Raw genomic sequence first — 27,587 nt, 5'->3', positions numbered from 1 at the left:
TCTCCTACTGGGCTGTCAGCGAGGAAAAGGAGGAAAGACAGATTAGCTGGGGATGATGATGGATCTGAAGCAAGGCCATTCAGTGAGGCTGAATGATGGACACTTCATGCCAGTGCTGGGATTTGGCACTTATGCTCCTGAACACGTAAGTGGACCCCAGGAGGCTGAAGTTTCTTAGGTCAGCTGTACTTGCAGGGCAGTCATCAGGCAAGAGCCCTGCACTTGGTAGACAGTGGATGCGTGGAAGGGCTCATCTGGGATTCCATTTAACTCTCTCTAACTTGCCGCTCTCAAGGTCACAGAGATCTTTTCTGCATTAAGTGGCATGGCAAGTTATTGATTGTGGGGATTCTGAGATTGATAATTTTGTGGGTATATTATCTTTATTAAAAGTATCAATGTTACCTAATATATCAAATGCTTTCCATGTATTTTAGGTGTTTTACATGCAGTATCTTATTTAATTCCTTAACAACTGGCCTAGGTAAGTACTCATTAAAATTTGTTACATTTTAAAAATGCAAGCTCAGGCTGTTCTCATCTTTTGCTCTGGTCAGAGCCACTCTACTCTTGGTTAGAAATGTGAAGGGCCAAGGGCCCAGGAGGAATCAAAAGCCAAAATGAATACTTAGTGGCAGCTTTGCTGTGAGGTTATTGGGGCTGGAAGTCTTTGCCAGAGAGTTTCAACCATCCAAACTTTTTGCCATATAAGAAGCCACTGTGATTCTGTTACAGTCTCATCAATGTATTAAAAATATAGTAGTCTTTCATTTTGAGGGATTATCTGAAGTTTTTTGTCTTATGACTGAGAAAATTAAGGATTGTGGACACAAAGGGTAAGGTTGGAGTGAAAGCTTAATAAGTGAAAGAAGGAAGTTTTTCTGGAGTAGAGAGGGGGCCTGGATGGATTGTTAACTATGAGGTCAGGTCTAGGGTTTTGATAGACTGAGAAAGAAAAGAATTTGTTGACTGGTCTTGGAGAAAGTGTAACTCAGCTTGTCCTGGGAACTTGGTCTGGGACCTTGGTCTGGGACCAATCAGAGACTAAAGTGAAAGTTTGGTCCAGGACCTTGGTCCGGGACTAATCAGGAGTTGAAGTGATAGCTTGGCCCGGGACCTTGGCCCAGGAGCAGTCAGATGCTGAATGATAATTCATAAAGGCTCATCTTACAGTCCACATGTCCGTAAAAGTAAAGGAAAGTGCCCACCAGAGCCCACTGGAGCCCACCAAGTAGATGCCCACAAAAGAAAAAGAGACTTTCCTAGAAATCTGTCGGTTATACAAAAGACAAATGTGTTTCTCTGTTGGTTCTTGTTCTCATATTAGTGCAGTTGTTGCCATGTCTTAGGCATAAAGGACAAAGGCAAATATTTTTATGTTGGGCCTTGTTTTTTTTATCTGAGTGAGCTGGAGGTTTGTGTAAGTTTCCTTATCTGTGTGTAGCCTGATTTTTTTTTAGACTGTTTCTCTGTTTAAAGGAGTTTTACCAAGAACTCACTCTAACTGTTTAAGTTTTTTCTCTCATTTTTACCCTCAGGAGTGGAGTCCCTAATTGTCATTAGGGAGATTGGGTGTTGACCTTTCTGGCTATTTTTTTGTCAGCTGGTGGTGTCATGTGGGGAACAGTAGTTAGAATTCTTCCTGGGGTTGGTTTAATGATCTTTGGAAGAAAGATATGCTTATGTGTGGTGTTATTAGTATTATCATTTAGAGTTTGATAGTTTTTAGGTGAGAAGAAATAATTTGGGCTATTAGAGTACATGTATTAAAATGAAACAAGGGGGGATAAGGATAGTTTAAAAATTCTGAGGTTGTTGATATGTCCTGATAATTGGTAGTTATAGTTATGTCTGTTAAGATTTTGGTGTATGGAGCTTGGTTTTGGTTAGTTTTTTTTGTCTTCTTTTCTGAAATAAAGAAACCTTTGGATTATGGGTATTCTATATATTCTTATGACCTGGTAGGATTTGTAGGATAATTGTTCAGAACTAGAATATTGTTCTAAATTTTATATTATTTATCTTTTACTGTTTTTATTTTTCGTTGTAGTCAGAGATTGTTGGTTAGTTCATAAGAATAAGTAGGGTTAGTCTAAAATGTAGGTAAACATTTAAAAGTAATTAGTGAGACTAGAATTTAATGACAAATGTATGGCAAGTTTGACACACTATTTTTCTCTCTAGTTCTTATTTTTGTCAAAAACAAATCATGATAGGATAGGACTGAGTTGTTTGTAAAATAAATTTTAGTTTCATATTTGGTCTGATTATTTGTATAAAGAATAGTAACAATAATTTTTTTTTTTTGAGACAGAGTCTCGCTCTCTTGCCCAGGCTGGAGTGCAATGGCATGATCTCGGCTCACTACAACCTCCGCCTCCTGGGTTCAAGCAATTCTCCTACCTCAGCCTCTTGAGTAGCTGGGACTACAGGTGCATGCTGCCACACCCGGCTAATTTTTTGTGTTTTAGTGGAGACAGGGTTTCACTATGTTGCCCAGGCTGGTCTCCAACTCCTGAGCTCGGGCAATCTGCCTGCCTCGGCCTCCCAAAGTGCTAGGATTACAGGCATAAGCCACAACACCTGGCCTTACAATAATTATTTTATATAGGGTTTTTAAATTGGTTTTGATGGAATTCTATTCCATAAGTAACCTCAGATAATACCTCAGTTTAAAGTTGAGTCTAGTCATGGGTTTGTACTCTCAAATATTTATGAGTTGGGTCAATTTTTCTCTTTTTGAGGTCCCAAGAATATGGGATTCTTGGGCCTGTTAGAAAGTGACATTCTTTATTTACCATAGGTTAGGAACCCTGTTTGGGAACTGCATAGACAAGGTATGAGGCCAGTTTTTCTAAGAGGTTTTTATTGGTTTCGGAAGTTAAGTCTGATTATTCAAAGGGAAATATATCCTTCCAGTCAAAGTCTTGGTAAAATAATCATTTTTAAAAATTGTGTCTTGTAAAAGAAAATGGATTTTTATTGTACTGATGTAACCAATTATATTGTTATAAGTCTTGAATATTTATAATTAGTTTCTGAATTTCAGAGGAACCAGGTAGAGATAAATAAATAAGTTTTAAATTTTGTTCACAGAAGTGTATGTTATTCATCGTTAAAAGTTGTAGTTCTTTCAAAAGTTTTTTTGACTCTGAAAAAAAGAAAATGATGATCAGTAATTCTTTAGTAAAAAGTTAAAAAGGATTACTTCAGTTTTCTATTAGTCTATTTTGTTAACTCTTGTTCTGTTTGATATTTATAAACATTTTAGTTTTTTGTGAGTTTTGCATGTTTTTTGTTATTAGAAACTTGTATTTGAGAGTATTTGTTAAAGTCTTATAGTTGATTATAAATAATCTTTTGAAGTGGATTAAAACAAGATAACAATTGCCTGTGAATGACAAAATGTCCAGGGTAGTTGTAGTTAAGAATATGATTGACAAAGTAATTTGGTTATTTCTGTGGTTTACAATAGTTTAACACAATAACCTTAATTATGATTGACAGTATATATTTAGACATTAGAATCTTAGATATCTTATATGGTTTTGGAACATATATTAATATTATTTACTGAAATATAACTTGAGGAAGATTAAATATCATTTTGGCAGTCTCACATATTTAAATATGTCAAGTGATCCTGTTTACTTTTTTGGGGTTGTTTTAGGGGCCTTCTGTAGTATTTAAACATTAGGGGTCAGGGAAGACAGTCTTGAAACTCAAGTTTGATTCTGGGAAGCCTGTCAAATATGCTAGAAGTTTAAAGCCACTTGATATTATGAAACAGAATTTCAGATTACCATAAGTCATTTGTTTTGTTAAAATGATTCAAAAATTTGAAAAAGTAAAAACTTTTTATTAGTCTTTATTATGACATGAAAATCTTGTTCAAAAGAAAGTCGAATTTCACCCTTTTATTAGTTTTTTATTAATGTCAATCCCAATTTTTAATGAAACTTTATAGATAATTCTATTTAATCTTAACCAATTTGACCATGAGATGAGATTTTTATAAACCTTTAATAATTCCTTATACATTTTGTTAGAGTAGATTAGCTTCTTAAGAAAACCTTCTTGTGTTTTTATTTCAATGTTCAATTTATGAAAAAACATGTAATATTTTTTAATTTAGTTAATATGTTTATATAGACAGTGGTTTTGTAAAATTTTTATAATTTTTCACAACCTGTTTAATCTTTCAGTTTTATTTTATTTAATTTAAGACAGTCTTTTATTCCTAGGCAAAATTTATATTTTTATGTCTTTTCATAATTTTTTATTAAAAACACTTTTTACTGTTTTTACATAGTTTGTATGTAAATTTATTTATAGTAGTCTCAATTATATATCATAATGGTAATTCTTAGTAATTTTTAACTTTAGTGTAAAACCTGGTAAGTTGTTTTAGTAATGTATTAGCCATAAAGTCTGACTTTTTCTAGTATAGTTAGAGGTGTGGTTATTTCTATATGTCCTCAGGTTTTATTAATTGTGAGGTAGGAAAGTCAAACAGTTTTTAAAGTCCAAAGAAGTAGTTTGCAATCTTAAAATATTTAGTAAATTTAGTATATGACTTGTATAATATATATCACATATTTATATCTTGAAGACATTTGTATTTTACCAATACTTTCTAAGACTTTTTATTTTGTAAAGATTAAAGTCATGTGAACTAAGAGGCATTATAATTTTTAATTTTCCTTCAAAAATCTTTGGTGGTTTTTTTTAGGTCAATTAATTAGAGTTCTTTTTTTTATAGACATCACATACCTAACATATATATGACTATATAGACAGAAGAAGATCTAGTAGTTGTAAAATTTTCTGTTTGTCAATCTTCTAATTGGATTATTGGTCTCAGGATGGAGTTTTTTTTTAAGAACAGAGCTAGGAAAATGTGCAGTTTCTAGGACCTAATAAATAGGTATAGTTGGAAGACAAAAATAGATTTTGAGAGGGATTTATCTGTCTCTAATTCTTTGTGTTCAGGTTCCACAAGGAAAACAGAGATTTCTCTCAAAATGGAATTTGTTGTGTGTGTGTGTATATGGTTTTTCTTTTATTTCCAAAGGAGTCCCAGGTCATCAGAAGTCATCTTAGGGCCTTTTATGCATGTATTAAGGGTGGCAAGACAGAGTAGAGGAAAGTAATTTAGTTGACTGAGAATAAAACCTTTTCCAGAAAAACAAGATCTAAGAAGAGAAAACTATAAAGGCCTTTTAAATATACCTATAGTTTTGATATCAACCTTTAGTTGAGTGTTCTTTAAGAAAATTATTTTTCATTAATTAAAATTTTACAGAGAATATAAACAGTGATGCTTATTATTCTTTTTATTGGTTTGTATAGGGAGAGAGGCCAAAAGTCTGACTGGATTTTTTTTTTTTTTTTTTTTAATCATTTTGTTGGTATGTCTGGCTTTTTGGTTTTCTTTTTTTTTTTTTTTTTTAGCAGATACATTACTGGGTTTTAAAATAAGTCAACTGTAGAAAAATTAGAAAGATCAAAACAGTCCAAAGGTGAAAACATCTCCCACAGTCCAAGCATTAATATTCACTTCCTTGCCATCTCTTTTCAATGAATATACTTTTTTTTTTTTTTTTTGTGGAGATGACATTCAAATTTTTGGTTTTCTAGGGGAGTTTTTCTTGAAGTCTTTTTTGGCTGTGTAAGTTTGTACCACTATTTGTTTATAGTTATGTTCAGGTTTTCTAGTTTCTTCTTGGATGAACCCCCTCTGTATTCTTATGCCTTTGCATCTGCTTCTCGCTTGTCCTAACCCTCTGCCCCTGTGGTGCCTTCTGCCTCCAAGCCTTCAGTCCCAAACCCCACTCCTCCTCATTCTCCACATGTTACCCATTCAAAAACCACGTCTGCCATCCTCCCTCTCTGGGAAGTGACTGGGGTTAAAGGTATTGTTTGCATTCATGTCCCTTTCTCCATGTCTGATTTGTTGCCGATCAAAGTTATAAGTATATTCAAAAGGCTTTTATATTTTTCTCTTCATCAATCTTGTTTTCCTGGAAAAGGTTTTTTTTTCCCAGTTAACTGAATTACTTTTCTCCATTCTGTCTTGCCACTGTTAGCGCATGCATAAAAAACCCTAAAATAACTTCTGGTAGCCTGGGACTCCCTTGGAAAGTAGAAAAGGTGCCACAAATCTCATTTTGGAAAAATTCTCTGTTTTCCTTATGGAGCCCTTGGAATTAAAGGTAAATAAGTATCTCTCAAAATCTGTCTTTGTCTTCCAGCTACGCTTGTGTATTAGGCCCTAAAAATTGTTTTCCTAGCCCTGTTCTTAAAGGGCCTCATCTGGAGGCCAATTATCCAATTAGGAAATTAGCAAATGTAAATCTTATAACTACTAGATCTTCTTCTGGTTGTCTGTGTGGCTACATATGTGTTATGTGTGCAATGTCTATTAAAAGAGCTCTAATTGTCCTAAGGAAAATAAGCACTTAAATATTTTTAAGGAAAAAGTTAAAGCTGTGGAACCTTTCAGTTCATGTGACTTTGATCTTTGAAACTTACTGGTACAGTAAAATTAGAAATGTCTTAAGAGTTGCCAGCATACGTTTTTGTTTGCATTTGTTAATCAAGCAATTTCATACTTATCTCTGCCAAATACTATAAGGTATCAAAAGTTGGCATAGAGGCTACAAAAGTATAACTCAGCCCAAACAAAATAATCTTTGCTTGTGTAATTTTTAATAAATAAAAATTAATATTAGTTTAATGAAGATAGCTACATCTTAAACTATTTAATAAAATATCCTTACTTTTAATCTTGCGGCCTTAGGCAGTCTAGTCCACAGACATGAAGGAAGTTCTTTTTGGGAAAGAACTGTTACCTTTAATATTTTAAAAAAGATAACTTCTATTTAAAAAATCTTACATGGTAAATTCTTGTCCTGAAGTAAATTACCTGGTTGTTTAAAGAAAGGAATGTTTACAACAAGTCAAAAAATTAAGGCATATCAGAAATTGACTGTGAAGGTCATGGAAAATTTTATAAAAGGGAATTTATGCAAGAAATGTTGTACAATTTAAAAGTAATTAGGCCTCCTAAATGCTTTATAAAATGCCACTATAACTGTTAGCTGTACAACTTGCCTGCTTTGCAGCTAAGTAAAACCTAGGACACATGAAGTTAAATGCTGGAATAAGTCAGACCTTATCTGCACTTCTGTCTGGGTCCTAGTCTCTACACCTAGTATAGAATTAAAATCCCAAACTTACGAAGGTTTTCAACAAAAGTAAAGGTTGCTAAAAGTTAACAGTGTAACATGTATTTAAAACTATTGGAGAAACAGTTTATGTGCAAGGTGTGTAAGAAAAGTAAAATATACTTTTGGTAAAAAGATTATTAAGGAGGCATGAGAATGTGGATTTTTACTTCCAATCAAAGGTTGAAGAATTGTTTTAAAGGCTTAAGCAAGTTTTGGAAGTTTAATTGTAAAGGACATTCTGTGTGTAAACATATTGGCTAAGGTTAAAGGGGCATCATCCAGTTTTTCTGTAAATTGAGCATTAAAATAAAAGCACAACGGGTTTTTCTTAAAGCACTAACCTGCTCTTTAACAAAAATTATAAAGGGTTAAAAAGAGTCTGTAAAAATCTTACCTTATGCTCAGACATTAAAATTGGGTAAATATGTATACAAGGTTTTATTAAAAATTAAGTTTAAAATTAATAGCACACTAATATAAAAGTAAAATTTGGCTTATTTGGTATAAAATCATGCAGAAAGCATTGTCAAATATAAAATGGTATTTAGCTTTCCTTGGGCTATATTTATATAAATACATTATTGTATGTGTCCCAAAGTTATAGGAAACACCTATAATTCCCATATATCTTAGTGTATATTATCAGTAATAATTATAATTGTTATGTTAAAATTATTGTGTGCCACAGAGGTAACAGATATCCTTGTCAATTGTGTCTTAAACTATGGCTACCTTAAAACTTTTTGTTATCCATAAGCAATTGTTGCCTTGTTTTGGTCTTCTTCAAAAGGTGGTTTTATAATCAGCTATAAAGCTCTAAAAGGTACTCTTAAATGCAGGTTTCTGATAACTTTGGAGATTGTAACATCAAAATAGAGGAAAAACGTTCAGGACTTTTAAGGAGCTAAAATGTTAATTAATGTCAAACAGGACAGGAATTAGCTGCATAAATTAAATTATTAGGAAGCTAATCTTTTTAACGTTTTGCTTAAAGTATTGTAATCCTTTGTTTTGCTTTTCAAAGTCAAAGAAATTTTTCTTTTGAGCTATTAACAACTTTTAACAATTTAGTTTACTCCCGTAAACAAAATTTGGAGCATACTTGTTTCAGTCTACCTGATTTTCTCCAAAATTTGGAAACTATCTGTGAGTATTCTTAAGTTATGGCAATATAGTTATTTGCATAAGTGCAATAAGAATCTGTTTTTGTTTTGTAACAGGACACAATTGGAAAAACTGGTTATTTTACCAAGGCTTTGGCTGGAATGGTGTGCTTTCCTTTAAGGAATCAAACTTAACTTATGAAGCCAATAAAGCCCTTAGAAAACTAGCCTCATATTTTGTCTACAGAGTCCCTGTACAGGGTTTCTGATCTATGGTAAGTAAAGAATGTCACTTTCTAGCAGGCCAGGAACCCTAAATTATCTTGGGACCTCAAGAGAAGACAAATTCACCAACTCATAGGCATTTAATGGTACAAATTCATGAATGGGGTTGGCTTTAAAAAGGCCTTATCTCAGATTCCTTCTATGGAACAAAGTTCCATCAAAGCTAATTTAAAAGGCCTATGTAACAAATAATTATTCTTGCTGCATTGTATGCAAATAATTAAGCTAAGTGTATTAAAGCAAACCAATCCTACGATAATTTGTCTTAATAAAAATGGGAAACTGAAGAGAGAAAATTATGTTTCAAAAACTATAGCACACCTGTTGTTAAATTGTAGTGTTGTGTAATGTTTTTTAATTTTTATTATTTTCTACTGTTTAAATTGTAATTTTTCTGGCTACAAGTTTCTGGAATAAGCTATGCTTTCTTAAAGTCCTGTAAACCGAAAACTAGATGTTTCAGCAGGTGCTGCCTCTGAGTCCCCCGACCATCACAGGAGGAAATCTCTTCACTGCTGGTGCCAACAACTAATAACTAAGGGTGTCCAGAATCCTTTGCCCCCATGTCTAGTGAGTCCATGGAACCCAGGGTAATTAAGACAGTACCTGTTACAGGAATCATCTCCTAAATACATCACACTTGAGTCAAAACCTGGAAAGCTAAGGAAGCAACCCCTGACAGCCCAAAAATGTCCTAAATATCACTGCAAACAAATAAGAAATCTTAAGCTGAAAATGATAAAAAGTAAGTAACTAAGTGAAAATTACTCATCTTACTCAGCCTCAACCCTACCTCACCAAATACTTTTTATTGTTTCTACCTCTTCTTTTAAGCTAAATATTAAAACTTTTTTTAATGGAAATTATTTACTATGCTACCCTTGTGAGAACTGCTTTACTCACTCTACTATTTGCAGTAGGACTATATACTGTAGTACCCTCAGGATGGAGTATCTGATAGATAATCTCAGTTACTGTAGCATTTTGCTTAATTATTATCCTCATAGCAGGAATAACAGTTACTAACAAAAAAGCAACACATGGATCTTTCCAAACATGCCCGTCTGACTGTCATTAAGAAAAAAATGTTGCTTCTGTCTCAATCAGGCCTAATAAGAAACACTGCTAAAAAGAACTGATGTTTTTACTCAGCTTAATCTTTTCCAAAAATTTTTAACCGACAGAATCATGGCTATTTCGTAGACAACTACCCAGAAACATCTACAGACCGTGTTGCTCCTGCAGTCAATCCAACACCAAGAAACCCTCCCCCGCCCCCCAGCAGGAAGTAGCCAGAAACAACATGTTACCCTTTGTCCTTTTATAACTATAGGGTCTGGAATTATAGAACAGGAGCACCATCATCTCAGACAAACACTGCTACTTTAAATTGCAGCTCCCTTTCTAGCCTCATGCATTTCAAGGAAATCACTTCTCTTCCAACTACAAGCAGCCAGAAAGAGCAGACAGTAAAACACAGAAAACACAGCTCAGGCACAGGGGGAGGTGGGGGAACAGTCTCTTGGGTAACTGCCAAACTTCACCCTCATACAGTGGGCTTCAGTAAAACAGTGGGCCTTAATCACATTTATTTCCCTTCAGGTGCACTAAGATAGGGAAGCTAAAAGCAGATTCGGGGGATATGCCTGCAGCTGCAGAAAGATGTATGGGAACAGGAACACAACTCTCCCTCCCACATAAGCACAACAAAGAAACACAGAAGGAGTCCAAGGCTCTGATCAACTCTCCCACTGTGAATCCTTAAACACTCTTAGTCTGTAAAGAGAGTGAGCCTCTGACCTAACTCATCCAGAAGGCATCTCTCAGGTTTGTTTTCTCTAAAATAAGTCTGTCCAGACTGGCGAGCCATCTTTTCATGTTTCCTTTGTGTTTCTTTCCTCTTTCTTTAATTTTTACACCCCCTATCAGAATTAAGTGGTTTAGAAAAATATCAGGTTAAAGTCTTTCCTGAGATGCCCATAACAGTTGTGTTATGGGAGGAGGGGAGGCCTGAACTGGAGAGGAGAATAGAGAGACTGGCTTCAGAGTTTTAAACAAAATCTACTTTTTTTTCCCTTTTATCTTTAGCATCACCTGGGGCCCCTGGGTAGTGATGGCAGGTTGAGTCACTAGAGTACGGGAATTGAGTCCCGGGACCCATCAGTCTTGTTGGACCCTCTGGGAGACTGGCCCTGGACCCAGTGACCTGTGTCTCCAGGGACAGGGTTGAGATGACTTCTTTTTGTTGCTTTGACAGTTCTTTTTAAAGTGTCCTGGCTTGCCGCACTGATAGTAGTTAGTAGGTGTATCTGGGGGATCTTGGATTTTTATAGGCCTGTAATGTGGTCCCTAGAGTCTCTGTCTTTTTTTGTGTGTGTTTCCTCTCCTACTCCTGGCCCTCCTTCTCCTGGTCCCTGTTGTCAAAGACTAAAGTAGTTACTTTGAGGAATTTCTCTAGGGTGTTATTTGGACCTATGACCTGTTTTTGTAGTTTCCTTTTGATGTCAGTGCTTGTCTGAGTAATAAATTTGTCTTTTAAGATTAATTGTCCCTCGATTGAATCAGGCGATAAGGAGGTGGGTTTCACTAAAGTCTATCTCAGCCTTCCCATAAAGGCTGAGATATTTTCATCTGTTTTTAGATTCAACATGGACAGTTTAGAGTAATTAAGAGACTTGGTTCTGATTTTTTGTCAGTCTTTTAATATGTACATCAGAAAATGGTTTCTTTTTCACACCTCTATGGGATCACTAGAACTCTAATTAGAGTTTTTAAGGGATATTGTCTCTCTTGTTATTGGGAATGGGGATCTTGTCTCTTTTTTCATTCTCTTTCCCCTTTTTACTGGTTTTCTTTTTCAGCCCGTTACAGGAAACACATTTTCATCTCTGAATCTCTTTGTTGTCTGCAGAGCTCTCTGTTTCTCAGTAGTAGTTAGGGTTTGGTTTAAGAGTGACATAACATCTCTCTATGTAAGATCAAACACTTAAGTTAGATTTTGGAAAGCCTTTATATATCTATCAGGGTCATCAAATAACTAGCCCAGGTCTCCGTCTATTTGGTTAAGGTCTTGTAATGAAAAAGGAATCTAGACTGTAGTGGTAGCACGACTCTCAGGCATTTCTGGTAGGGTTAGTAGTGGACTCTGGGGTTTGGGTGGTAGAACTGGAGGAATTGATGACTATGTGACAAGAAAGGCTCTGGAAAGTGGGGACAAGAAGGGCCGGGGCACCTGGGAGTTGTATTTGAGGGTTTCCTGGGGGGTCATTTCTCTGACTTTGGGGAGTTGTCTACTGTGGGCTTGTCTGATATAACTGTTAAGAGGGCGGGGTCAATTTTATAATGCTTACAAAGATCTGGGTTGTTTTTCAGGGCAAAGAAGGCTTGCACATAGGAAACCTCAGACCATTTCCTCTCCTGTCTGCAGAAAAGATCTAGTTGTTGGATAGTATTAAAATTAACACTTTTCTCAGGAGTCTAGGCCTGTCTATCCTAGAGTTGGTAAGAAAGCCATGCCATGTGCGTAAGAATATAAGTCCTTTTTTTTTTTTTTTTAAATCTGGTGGAAGTTCATTATAATTAGCAATTGACAGGGAAATCTGGCTATTTCTGTAGCATACAACATAATAACCAGAGTTATGGCATATTAGGTTTCTAAGAGTTTTGTACAATTTTGGAACATTCCTATAAAAACACACACATAAATGTAACTGAAAGAAGGTCTAGCTAGCATCACGTATCATTTTACAGTGTTTTTTATACAATTTACCAGATAAACCTAATCATTTACTGTCTTTTTTTTTAAATTATACTTTAAGTTTTAGGATACATGTGCACAACGTGCAGGTTAGTTACATATGTATACGTGTGCCATGTTGGTGTGCTGCATCCAGTAACTGGTCATTTAACATTAGGTATATCTCCTAATACTATACCTCCCCACTCCCCTCACCACAAAATAAGCCCCAGCGTGTGATGTTCCCCTTCCTGTGTCCCTGTGTTCTCATTGTTCAATTCCCACCTATGGATGAGAACATGTGGTGTTTGGTTTTTTGTCCTTGTGATAGTTTGCTGAGAATGATGGTTTCCAGCTTCATCCATGTCCCTACAAAGGACATGAACTCATCATTTTTTATGGCTGCATTGTATTCCATGGTGTATATGTGCCACATTTTCTTAATCCAGTCTATCATTGTTGGACCTTTGGCTTGGTTCCAAGTCTTTGCTATTGTGAATAGTGCCACAGTAAACATACGTGTGCATGTGTCTTTATAACATCATGATTTATAATCCTTTGGGTATATACCCAGTAATGGGATGGCTGGGTCAAATGGTATTTCTAGTTCTAGATCCCTGAGGAATCACCACACTGACTTCCACAATGATTGAACTAGTTTACAGTCCCACCAAGAGTGTAAAAGTGTTCCTATTTCTCCACATCCTCTCCAGCACCTGTTGTTTCCTGAATTTTTAATGATCGCCATTCTAACTGCTGTGAGATGGTATCTCATTGTGGGTTTGATTTGCATTTCTCTGATGACCAGTGATGATGAGCATTTTTTCATGTGTGTTTTGGCTGCATAAATGTCTTCTTTTGAGAAGTGTCTGTTCATATCCTTCGCCCACTTTTTGATGGGGTTGTTTGTTTTTTTCTTGTAAATTTGTTTGAGTTCATTGTAGATTCTGGATATTAGCCCTTTGTCAGATGGGTAGATTGCAAAAATTTTCTCCCATTCTGTAGGTTGCCTGTTCACTCTGATGGTAGTTTCTTTTGCTTGCAGAAGCTCTTTAGTTTAATTAGATCCCATTTGTCTATTTTGGCTTTTGTTGCCATTGCTTTTGGTGTTTTAGACATGAAGTCCTTGCCCATGCCTATGTCCTGAATGGTATTACCTAGGTTTTCTTCTAGGGATTTTATGGTTTTAGGTCTAACATTTAAATCTTTAACCCATATTGAATTAATTTTTGTATAAGGTGTAAGGAAGGGATCCAGTTTCAGCTTTCTACATATGGCTAGCCAGTTTTCCCAGCATCATTTATTAAATAGGGAATCATTTCCCCATTTCTTGTTTTTGTCAGGTTTGTCAAAGATCAGATGGTTGTAGATATGCAGCATTATTTCTGAGGGCTCTGTTCTGTTCCATTGGTCTATATCTCTGTTTTGGTACCACCACCATGCTGTTTTGGTTACTGTAGCCTTGTAGTATAGTTTGAAGTCAGGTAGCGTGATGCCTCTAACTTTGTTCTTTTGGCTTAGGATGGACTTGGCAATGCGGGCTCTTTTTTGGTTCCATATGAAATTTAAAGTAGTTTTTCCCAATTCTGCGAAGAAAGTCATTGGTAGCTTGATGGGGATGGCATTGATTCTATAAATTACCTTGGGCAGTATGGCCATTTTTTTTTTCTTCAGAGTCTCGGGGTCAAAGGAATCTCAATGCTTCAGAATGCACTTGAGAAGAGTGCAGGCTGAAGATGGTTTGTTACTCATCTAGAAAAGGGAGGAGAAAAGATGTCCCTTAGTCTCTTTCTTCTTTTTAGAGTGACCCAGGGTGGAGAGAAAGATAGAAAGGGTGTCCCGCTTTTCCTCTTTTCTCTCATCTGCCAGGTCCCAGTGACTGTTATAGGAGTCACCCATGGATGCAAGTGCCACCTTCACTGAACAAGTTAGTCCTTAGGAGTAGTCATGTTCACCTGTGTGAGGTACTAGCTCTGTGTCTTTCTAGGTTTCTTAATCATAAGTCTCCCTGGAGGTACCCTAGGTGTCTGGGAGACATTGTACAGTAGTCAGATTTGGGTAAGACCCTTTAATGAAGGGACTGTTTTAACCCCATCATTGTCTTTTCAAGCTATGGCCCTGGTAAAGCATTGAATTTCTAGAGAATGCGACTGATTGACTATTAAACATAAAATACTCTTTTTTGTTTAAATGTCAGTGTAACTGGATGTAGAACAGGTGTCTCAAAAGAAGCTGAGGATTGAATGGCTGTCCTCCCTCTGATGGGGACAGCACTGAGGCTAGAATTTGTTTCTCAAGGGAAGTTTCTTTCTGATTGTTGAAAGTGGTGTTTTTCTGTTCACGGATGGGGTATGAAGTTTGATCACTGTTAGAGGGACACAGGAGGGAGACGAATTGGGAAACCAGAGGTTTTGAGCAAAGGGCTGACAAGGCTCCCCATGGAGAAAAAACCCTATCCCCTAGGTGGTGGTGTAGGGTCCGAAATGTTAGGTAAAAACTCTGACTCCAGATATTTTCCAGGCAGAAGTTAGAGGTTTGAGGCTTAATAGGCTGTTCCTATAATATGTTCCACAGTGGGGAAAAAAACTAATTTGTTTCATAAAGGAACTGTTAAAATTCACTGGGCAGTGGTGAATTTTTACATGGAGGAAAGACAACCTAAATGGAGAGGGAGGAGGGTATTCACTCGTGGTGAAATAATCCCCTATACAGTGTCATGAATGTCTATCAGTAGGGACAATAAGGCCTTTATTAGGTGAAAATTTAGACAGAAATGTTGAATTCCCCTTGTTTCTAGGGAATCACAAAAACAGTACCTATTTGAATTACATTCCTGATTACTACAACACTGGCTGAGTTTACCCAATAAGAATATATCCACAGCTTGTAAAAATGCTATAACATTGTATACAAAGAAGGAACAGAAGACATGATAGCCATGAAAACAGAGAAAGAAAATGCAGTAGGAAGGGCTAGAAGTTCTGGTGCCAAAGCCCTGACAGGCTGTTGGGAACTGGAGTTAGTGCAGGAGCCTTCAGATGACACTGAGGTGTAGCCTCGGCCAGAAACTTTCAGTTGTCTTAGGACCTCTTTTCAGCTGCATATGACAGCTAGGTCTTCCATGAAACAAAACTGGAGTGGAACAGAATCAACATTCCCAACACCTGAGGATGATGGATATGGACAAAGTCCTCTCCAGGAAGCCTGTCCCCTGAGTCTTGTAAGGCTAGCAGCTGCCCTATTCACTGACAGGGCCCCAGTGTTTTGTTTGCTCTTGAGAGGAAAAAAAAATCTGAAATGAAAGTAAAGAGTTTGGAGGTTGGCTCCTGCTCACCCTTCCCATGAATCCTATTCCCAACCCGTGCACCAAAAATATGTTACAGTCTCATCAATGTATCAAAAATGTAGTAGTCTCTCGTGAGGTATCACCCAAAGTTTTTTTGACTTACCACCAAGAAAATTGTGGACACAAAGGGTAAGGCTAGAAGGAAAGTTTAATAAATGAAAGAAGAAAGCTCTCTGTAGTAGAGAGGGGGCCTGAATGGGTTGTCATCTGTGAGGTTGGGTCTGGGGTGTTCTGAACTGGGAAGGAAGGAATGTGTTGAGTGGACTTGGAGAAAGTGTTACTCAGCCTTGACTTGGACCTAGGCCCAGGACCAATCAGAGACTGAAGTGAAAGTTTTATCCAGGACCTTGGTCCAAGACTGATAGAGAGTTGAAGTAAAAGCTTGACCAAGGACCTTGGCCCAGGAGCAATCAGAGGCTGTAGTGATGATTCTTAGAGGCTCAGCTCACAGTCAAAAGTATATCCAAAAAAGATAAGTGTCCCCTGGAAGCCACTGTAGCCCACAGTGTACATGTCCACAAAAGGAGAAGAGACCACTTTCTAGAAGTCTGTTGGTTATAAAAAGGACAGAGGCATTTCTATGTTGGGTCTTGTTCTCTTATTAGTGTAGTTGTGGGCATGTCTTAGGCTTAAAGGACAAAGGCGTTTTTATGTTGGGACAAAGGCATATCTATAGTGAGTCTTGTTCTCTTATTAGTGTAGTTGTTGGTATGTCTTAGGCATAAAGGACAAATGTGTTTTTATGTTGGGCCTTTGTCTTTTATCCGAATGGGCCAGAGATTTGTGTAAGTTTCCTTATCTGTGTCTGCAGCCTGATTTTTCAGGCCATTTCTCTGTTTAAAGTTTTACCAAGAACCCACTGTAACTTACTAACTTTTTTATCTCAATTCTACACATTAGGAAATGAGAAGGGAAGACTTAGGAGGCATAATGTCATAATGGGGACTAGATTTTGCTTCTCATGAAATACACTATTCACCATCCACTCAGTTTACTGAAGGGAATTTAAAGTGTCACACTGGTCACAGTGAGGTAGGGTCAGCTTTGGGGTTGCTTTGCAAGAATTGCTCTAAAAATGACAGAACAATGTGCTTAATCTTGGTAGAACTATAACATGAGAAGTCAATTTACAACAGCTGTCAGACAGGGCCAGTTGCTTTCAATGGCATAATTATCCATTTTATCCACTAAGTATAAGGTGTGTCTAATATGTTATATTTAATTTCTACAGTTGATTGATATGGAATGAGACATGATTTTTCCATGCTCCAGGGTGAAGCCTATTTCTCTAATTCATTTGGGAATAGAAGTTATACTGGAGTTTAATCAATGTCCTCAGAGTACAGGTCTATCACTGAAACCCGTGTCGTCAAAATTGGAGGAGGCGGCCAGCAGAAACCGCCAGTGAAAATGCTATTGGGGGAAATGCATTGATTTTCTCTGAGTTGGGCAGATCAACAACTCTTTACTCCTGTCTTATAGACTCCCAAAAGCCAGGCTGCCAAGGCCACCAAAGTGGCTATTGACGTAGGCTTCCGCCATATTGATTCAGCATACTTATACCAAAATGAGGAGGAGGTTGGACAGGCCATTTGGGAGAAGATTGCTGATGGTACTGTCATGAGAGAGGAAATATTCTACACCACCAAGGTGAAAGTTCTGTGTGTACAGTGGCCAGAGGCGACTATAAGTTCAGATATATTATTTTGAAATGAAAATATGGTCTAAGTTGAATTCTTTATTTACCTCCTAATATTATGAAGGCATATTATAGAAACAGAAATGACTTGCTTACTCTGAAATATGTTACTGGTAGAACACAGTTTTTCAGTGTCTCTGAGCATCAGACAGTATTCATATATAAAATGGAAATAATAATACTTGTCTCCTTTAACTGTTGTACGGATTAACCAAGCCACTATGGGTCCACTCCTTCAGTTCTTCAGTAGGAGCTCTTAGGATGTAGCAAGTAAGGTCAGATATTAATCAGAAAAGCGATCCAGACAAGAAAACACTTTTTCTCAAATCAGCATTGAGTTTTCTGAACTCTCTAAAATTGTCCTAGATGGAAATCCATGCTTCATATGTAAACAGAGCTGAGGTCTCCAGGGATGCACCCTGTGTGTGTTTACATCGATAACTTATTTTTAGAATGTAGGTCTCTCAGAATAATTCTTTCTAGGAATTTATTATACAGGACAAGAGATTCTGTTCTCCCTGTCCTGCCATTTCTTGACTCATTTCGGTGGATGAATCCTCCAATCCTTGATATATTGAAGTTGATTTTCCTGCCCCTTATTAGTTTTACTCACAGTTTTCTTGCATAGCGATCATTCAAGGAAATCTTAGTATCCCATCAAGGACTTGATTTATACTGAGTAACGTATATTTAGTCCCAGCTCTTTTAGCTTTGGACCACAGTGTTTTGAGACTCACATCTCAATGTCTGACCATGAAGTTTAATTCTGGTCCTCAAATGTGTGAAATTGTAATCCATTTTTGTTTCTTTTGGTCACTGCAGCTTTGGGCTACTTTCCTTCGGCCAGAATTGGTTCGCCCGGCCCTAGAAAGGTCACTGAAGAAACTTGGACTGGACTATGTAGATCTCTTCATTATTCATGTACCATTTGCTATGAAGGTCAGCTTTTTCGTTTTTCCTTGTTATGCCCAAGACTGTTTCATCATGGTTATAAGCACCTGAATTATCTCATTCTAGCTTGGTTTCCTGGGTTCTTCCTGAGAGAGGCAGATTTGAGTGAGGTGCATAGGATTGCCAAAACTTTCATGAGTATCTTTCACAATTGAGTGACTCTACCATCAAGATTTTCTGTCTATCCTTGTCCCCCGGCCTTAAGGGGGATTCAGATTCAATGATCTCACTTCCTCTACCCTAGACAGTTGAGGGCATTGCCCTGTATTTCTCAGTGCTTGTGTTCCTGAATGGAGGCCCTGAGCCATTAGGATCCTCAAGAATGTTGAGTTACCACAGACTGCAGAGATACAATGGGAACCCCCACCTCTTTAGTGGGAGGGTCTCCCATACGTACCTTTCAGCCCAACAAAAGAGAGATACCTGGGATAGTGCATGTGGCACAAGTGGGCTCCTTTGGGCTTTGCTGATCCAACCTCTCATCACAGTGGACATCGGCTGAGCACATCTGATGTCCTCACTCTCTGAGTCGGGTGAGCGTAAACTGGGGCTAAACACAGTAATGAACAGGTATATTAAGCGCTGTCCTCCACACCAGCTTGTCCTTGGGAAACAAAATGAATTCCAACTGTAGGGACCTCATTCTTAGTGACGAGTAGGAATGTGTGGAGGATGGAGCCTGGAGGTTATCTTTCTTTCCACTCGTGACTTTGCACACACATACACATATGTACACATAATCCACACATGCATGCAAACACACACATGCAAACACATTTACACACATACCCACACACATATACACACACACACGCACACACATTTACACACATACCCACACACATATACACACATGCAAACACATTTACACACATACCCACACACATATATACACACACATGCACACACATTTACACACATACCCACACACATATACACACACACATGCAAACACATTTACACACATACCCCCCACACATACACACGCATGCAAACACATTTACACACATACCCACACATATACACACACACATGCAAACACATTTACATGCATACCCACACACATATACACACACGCATGCACACACATTTACATGCATACCCACACACATATATACACACACATGCAAACACATTTACACACATACCCACACACATATATACACACACATGCAAACACATTTACACATACCCACACACATATATAGACACACATGCAAACACCTTTACACACATACCCGCACACATATACACACACACACAAACACATTTACACACATACCCACACACATATATACACACACATGCACACATGCAAACACATTTACACACATACCCCCACACATATATATATACACACGCACACATGCATGCACATGCAGGCACAAAAATGCACACTCAGGTTAATAATCACCACCTCCTGAAACTCTTGAAGGTTGTTTGGCCGAGCTCCTTAGGCACCAGAAAGGAGAATTCCATAGAAAATGTCCTTCTTTATCTTCTTTATCTTCTTTTCTATTTTCCAGCCTGGGGAAGAATTACTGCCAAAGGATGCCAGTGGGGAGATTATTTTAGAAACTGTGGACCTTTGTGACACTTGGGAGGTATGTTCTGCTGCAGACACCAGGCAGCACTGTGTAGTGAGGTTGGAATTGCAGGAGGGAGGGGTCAGAAGAGATGGGATTTTGCTCCAGCAGTTGTCTGACCTCGGATGTGGAACTTCTCTGTGCCTCTGTGTTCTCATCTGTGAAGTGAGAGACTGGAATGAGATGGCCTCTACAGTTCATTTTAATTGTAACTTCTAAGGTTCTAAGTAGACATAGAAGCACCTTTGGCCTTGAGATCAGGTTGAGGATGTGAGCGCTATAAGAGGGGTCAGCATAGAGAAGCACAAAAGGAGTCAGCATGTTATCTTTGGATAGAAACACATCATGGAGGAGGGACAGCTGTGGAGTGACTCAGCAGGAGGGGGGAAGGTGCAGGACAGTGAACCTGCCCTTGAAAAACCCATTTGATTGATTTTTTTTTCGTGTTTTTTTTTTTTTTTTTTTTTTTCCCATTCTAGAATAGAGGTAGCAAAAAACCCTCTACTGACAGAAAACCTGAGAGTCTCCTTTGCTTATGACTCTGGTATAATTTGTTAAGGAACTATTGCATGTCTCAAGCCAGATGGGTACCATTGAAATAAGTGGGAGACAACAAATATGTCTACTTGCTATTCTGAGTATGCATGTAATAGAATCAAGGAGACAAACATATATGCATAGCAAGGTAATGCATTAACAAATTGTATATTCAAGTGATAAAACTGTTTAATTCAGTCTAATATTTATATATGTTAAAACAGATTTCCAGCATTTACAAAGTCAAACGCCAATTGAAAAGAAAAATTTACACTAAAGGTCTACACCCATATCCTTCCTCCCCAGGCCCTGGAGAAGTGCAAAGAAGAAGGTTTAACCAAGTCTATCGGGGTGTCCAATTTCAATCACAAGCTGCTGGAACTCATCCTCAACAAGCCAGGGCTCAAGTACAAGCCCACCTGCAACCAGGTGAGCCCTTAGCCCACCGGGGCCTTCTCTGACTTTTTGCTTTTCACACACTTCCTGCTTAATCATGTCTCCAAGTTTCTGCTTTGATGTCTTCTGTGTAGATGAGAGTTCTTTTCTCTCAGAAATAGGAGATACCAGAGAAAGAACAATTTGAGTGGGGTGGAAGAACACAGTTCTTCAGAGGGGGTGAAAGTTTTTATGAGACAGCCATGTGGAGGTGCTGAGTTGGGAAGTGGCAGCTTTGGTCTGGAGCTCGGGGTGGTCCAGGTGGAGATACAGATATTTGGAGTCATTGCTTTATGGATGGTAACTAAACTCACAGACATGGATTTGTTCTCCTAGGGAAAGTTCATGGATGAAAAGGAACAGGCAGGAAAATCCACAGGAGAGGGTGAGGCAGAGAGGCACTGGCAAGGAGACTGAACAGAAGCTGCCAGACAGGTGGAGACAACCAGGAGAGGGTGGTGTCAGGAATCCAGTGAAAGTTTTGGTTTTATGAAAGAAATCAAGTCATTTGTCCTGTAAAGATTTCCACATCACTTACTAATGGCTTACTCATTGATCCACGTGACACACCTTGACATGTTCCTTTTGTGCTTCCTGTAAATTGAAGCTTAGTGCTACAGATCTGATCTCATTTGATTAATGCCATGCGAATTTATGAATTTTAGCCAATAGGTCATTTTCCATTCATCATAATTACTATTTTTTTTGATGCTCAAATTTCCATATTTTGACCAGCAGGAGCCTCTTCAAGTAAGATCCTGGGTCCTTTGGCAGCATGCATCATTGTCATTCTTATCTTCTCTCCTTTATAGAGTGCAAGCTCTTCTAGGCTCAAATGGAAAATTTCACACTCAGAACTGGAATATGCCCTTCCTCTAAGGAATCTTGGTTTCTTTCAGTAAAAATGGCTTTTAGAGACTATAATTGGGGCACAAGGTATTTTAATAATTTTCAAACACGAATAGAAAAGGAATAAGAAAATTACTGTATCAGTATGGCAAATGATGGGATTTGAAAGTGCTTCAGAAGGTGCATGGGGAAAAGGACCAACATGAAAAGTATAGTATATCTATTAATGTAGTATTACACATTCCTTCAGACCAATTTTAAATTTGCATGTGGTTATTTGCTCATATATTGTGACACCTTTTTGTCTTGAAAAATTACAGGTGGAATGTCACCCTTACCTCAACCAGAGCAAACTCCTGGAGTTCTGCAAGTCCAAGGACATTGTCCTAGTTGCCTACAGTGCCCTGGGATCCCAAAGAGACCCACAGTGGTAAGAATATCAAAGCGTTAACCTATGGCGGGAATTCTGCTGATGCTGAAAAACTCCTATGAAAACTAAGTTTTAAAAATTGTATTATAAAAAAGCTCAAAGATTAAAAGCAAAAAGCAACGGTTTAGTTTGTTCCCATGTATCACTACTGAGCTTAAATGTTACCAACATTCTTTCCTTCCTGTTTCATCTATGTGACTACTTACTCCCAACCCCACTCCTAAAATAAATTTTAAAGTGATCTTTGGGTAAAATTTGCATGTGCTGTAATGCTGTGTAATTTTGGCAAATGGACATACTCTGTAACCCACACCCCTAATGTGGTATACAAACTTGTTATCTCCCAAAAAAGTTATTTTTTTTCCTTCTGAGACAATAACTTCTCATTGCTAGGAAACTATTCTGATTTTTTCACCTTAGATTAGTTTTGTGTGCTCTAAAATTTCCTGTGAAAGAGATCATGTGCATGAGTTTGCACCTGGCTTCTTTCACCGTATCTGTGAGCTGCATTCATGTAGTTGTGAGTATCTGTAGTTCTTTCCATTTTATTGCTGGGTGTTATTCCAGGGTATGGATAACTTGTTTATCCATTCACCTGTTAATGGACAGCCTTATTGTTTCCAGTTCACTGCATTTATGAATGAATCCATATGAATAGTTATGAGACCGTCTTAAATCAAATTGTATTGTGCCCACTCCTCTCAACTCTCTGGAGAATTTGGGGAAAAGGAGCAGCACACTGCAGATTTTCCATCCTGCATCCTTCACATCTGTGTCTGTTCCCTCCCCAACAGGGTGGATCCCGACTGCCCACATCTCTTGGAGGAGCCAATCTTAAAATCCATTGCCAAGAAACACAGTCGAAGCCCAGGCCAGGTCGCCCTGCGCTACCAGCTGCAGCGGGGAGTGGTGGTGCTGGCCAAGAGCTTCTCTCAGGAGAGAATCAAAGAGAACTTCCAGGTACAGGTTGAGCAGAGTCGCTCCAGAGTGAGCCATGGGCGCTGATCTGGGCGATCTCCCTTACATGGGAGAATGCAACACGTGTCATTCATTCCTGTGCTCTCTCCACTTTGTGCTAAGGGAGGAGGGCAGTGTGGAAGGATCGACGAGAGAGCACTGAACTCAGAGTCCTCAGGTTTATCATCTCTAGGCTTGGCTTTGCCACTTACTAGTTGGGTGAAACTAAGCAAATTTCAACTCACTTATTTTCATCCGTTTCAGGATTTCTTCTACATGGTAATGAACTTTAAGGACCCTGATTCTTCTCCTTCACCTTTTCTGCCTATAAATGCCTATTTGTATCTTAAAATCAAACCCAAATAAAATTAGCTGCTCTGTTAAACTACTGGGACACCCCAGCCCAGTTTTCACCACAAAAGCCCCTGGCATGACTCTGTTAGTGAGTTTTTGTTTATTAATTTTACATCATTTGCTAATACTTCAGTGTGCTCTCTGGACTGTGAGAACCTAAATACAATGGCTCCTTCTGGATTATCGTTTATTACCTTTCCCCTGGCAGTGACTGTAGCAGGTATGAAACTAGGTATAAGTTTACAGACTAACCAAACTAAGAAATTGATGAGTGAAGTTATTTTGTAAACCCTTCTCCACATCCACTCTGGATCTTATATTAATCACAGGTCTCCAACTTATTTTGTTTTGAATCCCACAAAAATTTTGAAAAAATATGTAAGCTGTTTCTCATTTAAAAATGACAGCTACAAATTTTATTATGAGTTTAATATTTATAAGAGATGACATTTGAGTCATTATATATAATGTATTTATTTCAAAATATTGTAGTTATAGATTAAGTATATTAACTTGTGGAAAAATTAAATAGGTAAATCTAAATCTCATTGTGACAACTTAAAGAAAAAATGCCCATTTTATTTTTTGATCCAAATCAAAATGTTAATACCTGCTCTCATAACAACCGTATAACTTCTGAAGTACATTTTTAAAAAGAGTGGTGGGTAAATGTGTTGGTAGATAGAAAGAAGATGGACAGATACATATAGAGAAAGAGATAAATACATTAGATAGATAGATAGATAGATAGATAGATAGATAGACAGATAGATAGATAGAGATATCTGAGTCTTTCATGAAATTGTCTCCTGGATCACATAATGAAAGTAGCCTTTTTTTTTTAACCAAAAAATACCTGTTTTACTATTAATGGGCTCCTCATCAGGGACTATGCGTTGACCAATGAAAACTACTCTGGACTTAAGTAAGAGAGATTTATTAAAAATGCAGAACTCTTTGAACATAAGATCTAAGTGTTTCAAATATCAATTAGTAAGCATTTTTTATAAGGAAGAGCAAACACAGCTGGAAATAGACAGTATTTAGGGGTCCTGAGGTGAGCAAGTAGAACAGTTGTCCAGAAATGCTTTTTCTGAGGCAAATAGATTCTTGAGTGGGAGTTTCCTGTGTTCTAAGGCTCTCTCATTCCAAGGCTGGATCAAGTTCCAGGGGAAGTGAGGAAACAAAAGCCTGACCAAGTGTGGACATGTCCAGGTGGCAGTTATTTTGCACACTTTATTTTCTATTTTAAAATAAAGGATTTCCTTTTTCTGCCTCAAGCAATTCTCAATAAATATTTTAGATTGATGAGTGCACACCTTTCTTTTGAGAAGTGGAACCCAGTAGGAGAGGGATGGGATGGAGAAGAGGCAGAATGGAAAGGTAGAAGAGGTCTCAGGTGGAAGAGGTCTCAGGCCAGGTGCACCTGGAAGCCGATGAGGATGAAAATGCTTCCCCCAATGCCATCCTTGCCTCTGCCTCCTGGAAAGTCCTTGTATTCCCATGTAGAAGCTGCTGCCCTGGGGAGGGGTTAATGTGAGTGTTTTCTTCCTTTCAGATTTTTGACTTTGAGTTGACTCCAGAGGACATGAAAGCCATTGATGGCCTCAACAGAAATCTCCGATATGATAAGTTACAATTGTAAGTGATGCTTGTAGATTCTTTCACAGGCTGTTTTCTGTAGTATGCAGGGAAATGGGGAACACATCTTCCCTATATCAGGAAGACAGGCCCAAATTCAGGCATGGGGTGAAATAAGAGATGCCCTGTAGCCTTCAGACCAGAGGTTTCCTCCAGGACTCAATCTCTGACCCAGCAGAAATGTGTCTGTAAGTGAAACTGCCAATGTCTGCACCATTGTGAATCCAATTCTTGAATGCTCTTACTATCTGTGCCTGGGTCTAGCACTCAGGGCCCACTGCCTGTGAGTCTAGAAGGCTCAGTGTGTAGGACCTACAAACCTGTAGGGGCCCATCATAACGTTCTCTTTAATTTATATTAAAATCAGAAGAAAAATGAATACAATAATAATGCATATGTAATAATGACTCCATCCTGCTCTATCTTTGTGTTTACATCATGGCAATGGAAACATAATTTAAGTATTAATACAGGATGTGCCCATGAAGGCAAAGGTGCCTATGTCCTAGGGAAGCCTTAATGTGTTATTCCCTCTTCAGGATACCAACTATTTCTGCAAAAATTTCTGTCTTTCTTGGCCCTCTTTACCTACCACAACTCCCATTTCCTCAGCTGTATAATCTCACCATGCTGAATTGTGAGTGAATTATGAGATTAATAAACCCTCAAATGCTAGTGACTGAGGTGTCAATGGCCTTTACCAAGATAAGATCCTTTGGAGTTTCTCTGGATCCTCAAGGCATGACTCTTACTCCAGTGTCATCTATGTCCACCTGAAGTCCACCTCTGGGGAACCCAACATCCCTTGACTTTGGTTTATTTATAAATGTGACATTCCAGTTGCTCAACTACCAGGATCTCAGGACTAAGGAGAGAGAAGGTTAAATAGAGAGGAGTTTAGAGGACAGTTTAGAAACAGGGGAAATACAATTTTGGTTGCCAGAGTAAAGACTCAGTCTCCAAAAAAGATCTGAAGAATCCTCCTTTATGTAAAACCACACCAAGATTCTGAAAGGAAATATTTTCAATGAGAAAATGTGGGAAGTAACTTTTCTATACCCAGAGGCTAAGTATAAGTCTGTGATCTGCCTTATGAGACGGTGAATGCACTGTCTTACTCATGTCTGTGGCCCTATGTCAATATGACTCCTGGCATATTTAACTGCTTAGAAGGTACTCTTTAATGTCACTCAATTAAAAAGAACAAATTATAAAAAAGAAAAATGAAAATAAAAAGGAAAACAAACAGTAATTTTAATTACTAACAAGTATCTTTATAATTATATTTAAGTAAGTCATAATTGTGTTTTTCAGGTGTGGGTGTTAGAAATGCATCTCATCCCCTCCATAGATTAAACCATGTGTGCCGAGGTGCAAGTAGGGACGTAGTGGTAAATTCAGGAATTTTAGCCCATCCCAAGTGCATCTTCAGAAAAACTCTTGACAGAATGGAAAAAAGTTACTAAATTAATATTATTTTTTCTCTTTCAGTGCTGCTAATCACCCTTATTTTCCATTTTCTGAAGAATATTGACCATGAGCTATTGAACATTACCACCACAATTTCCTCCTTTTAGGTGACATAGAGAGGATTTCTGTATTTGATAGAGGAGTAGGAAGTAGGATCTGTAGTTGCAGGTTGCTTGCCTTTCCTTTCTTTATTTTATGAAATGAAGACTTTAACAAGATGTTTGTTTTTCCTGATTATTAAAGTAATACCCATAAATTTAAAAAAAAAGAAAAATAAAAAAGAATACAAAACAAAAATGACCTGTAATTCTTTCCTTACAGAATACTTATCGTTTGGTGCATTTTCCTTCATGATTTTTCTAAACAAAATGTCTGATATGGTTTGGATCTGTGTCCCCACCCAAATATGTCAATGATAATCCCCAGTATTGGAGGAGGGATCTGGTGGGAGGTTATTGGATCATAGGGGCAGTCTTTACCCTTGCTGTTCTGGTGATAGGGAGTTCTCATGAAGTCTGGTTGTTTAAAAATGTGTAGCATCTCCCCTTCACTCTCTTCCTGCTGCTCTGGCCACGTGAAGACGTGTCTCCTCCCCCTTGCCTTCCATTGTGACTGTAAGTTTCCTGACACTTACCCAGCCATGCATCCTACACAGCCTGCAGAACTGTGAGCCAATTAAACTTTTATGAAAGTTACCCAGTCTTAGGTATTCCTTTATTGCAGTGTGACAATGGACTAACACAATGTTCACTTATTTACCTATGTGTTTTTATAAACTTGAAATAATCAATGTGCAGATTGTGTACTTTTTAAATAACTACCATATTTTTCCAAGCTATCAACTATTATTCAAAAATTACAGAATTATATTTTACTTGTTGTAAAGCAGTGTATCTTTCAATATATTTTGTTTCTTAATCATCTACCCACATTTTGGCATTTTTATTATTTTTGTATATTGTTCAATTCATTCATT

The 27,587-nt window shown here is 37.8% G+C and overlaps 1 protein-coding gene across 8 annotated transcripts; it reads left to right on the top strand.

Moving 5' to 3' along the window:
* Positions 1-27,376, top strand: AKR1C8 (aldo-keto reductase family 1 member C8). Of its 8 annotated transcripts, none has more exons than XM_054437100.2 (11): positions 109-145; positions 438-484; positions 9,087-9,365; positions 17,185-17,352; positions 18,224-18,340; positions 19,879-19,956; positions 20,782-20,904; positions 22,080-22,189; positions 22,984-23,149; positions 25,059-25,141; positions 26,633-27,373. In XM_054437100.2, the coding sequence occupies exons 4-11, from the start codon at positions 17,323-17,325 to the stop codon at positions 26,673-26,675; spliced, it is 750 nt and encodes a 249-aa protein (XP_054293075.1). In that variant the 5' UTR covers positions 109-145; positions 438-484; positions 9,087-9,365; positions 17,185-17,322; the 3' UTR covers positions 26,676-27,373. The 8 variants fall into 8 exon arrangements, with proteins under 8 accessions (XP_054293072.1, XP_054293073.1, XP_054293079.1 ...); XM_054437101.2 differs by lacking the exon at positions 9,087-9,365 and adding an exon at positions 2,315-2,432 and having other exon boundaries at positions 127-145; XM_054437097.2 differs by lacking the exons at positions 438-484; positions 9,087-9,365 and having other exon boundaries at positions 1-145; positions 26,633-27,374.
* The last annotated feature ends 211 nt before the right edge of the window (positions 27,377-27,587 follow it).

Source organism: Pongo pygmaeus, chromosome 8, assembly GCF_028885625.2.
Source record: "Pongo pygmaeus isolate AG05252 chromosome 8, NHGRI_mPonPyg2-v2.0_pri, whole genome shotgun sequence".
Classification (NCBI taxonomy): Eukaryota; Metazoa; Chordata; class Mammalia; order Primates; family Hominidae; genus Pongo; species Pongo pygmaeus.
This window is presented reverse-complemented; position numbering and strand designations above follow the sequence as displayed.

Bases quoted from the DNA above. Each gene is read 5' to 3' on its own strand.
- AKR1C8 (XM_054437097.2), top strand. From the start codon at position 53: ATGATGATGGATCTGAAGCAAGGCCATTCAGTGAGGCTGAATGATGGA. The intron at 18,341-19,878 runs GTCAGCTTTTTC...TCTATTTTCCAG, and splicing joins ATGTACCATTTGCTATGAAG to CCTGGGGAAGAATTACTGCC. The intron at 23,150-25,058 runs GTACAGGTTGAG...TCTTCCTTTCAG, and splicing joins GAATCAAAGAGAACTTCCAG to ATTTTTGACTTTGAGTTGAC.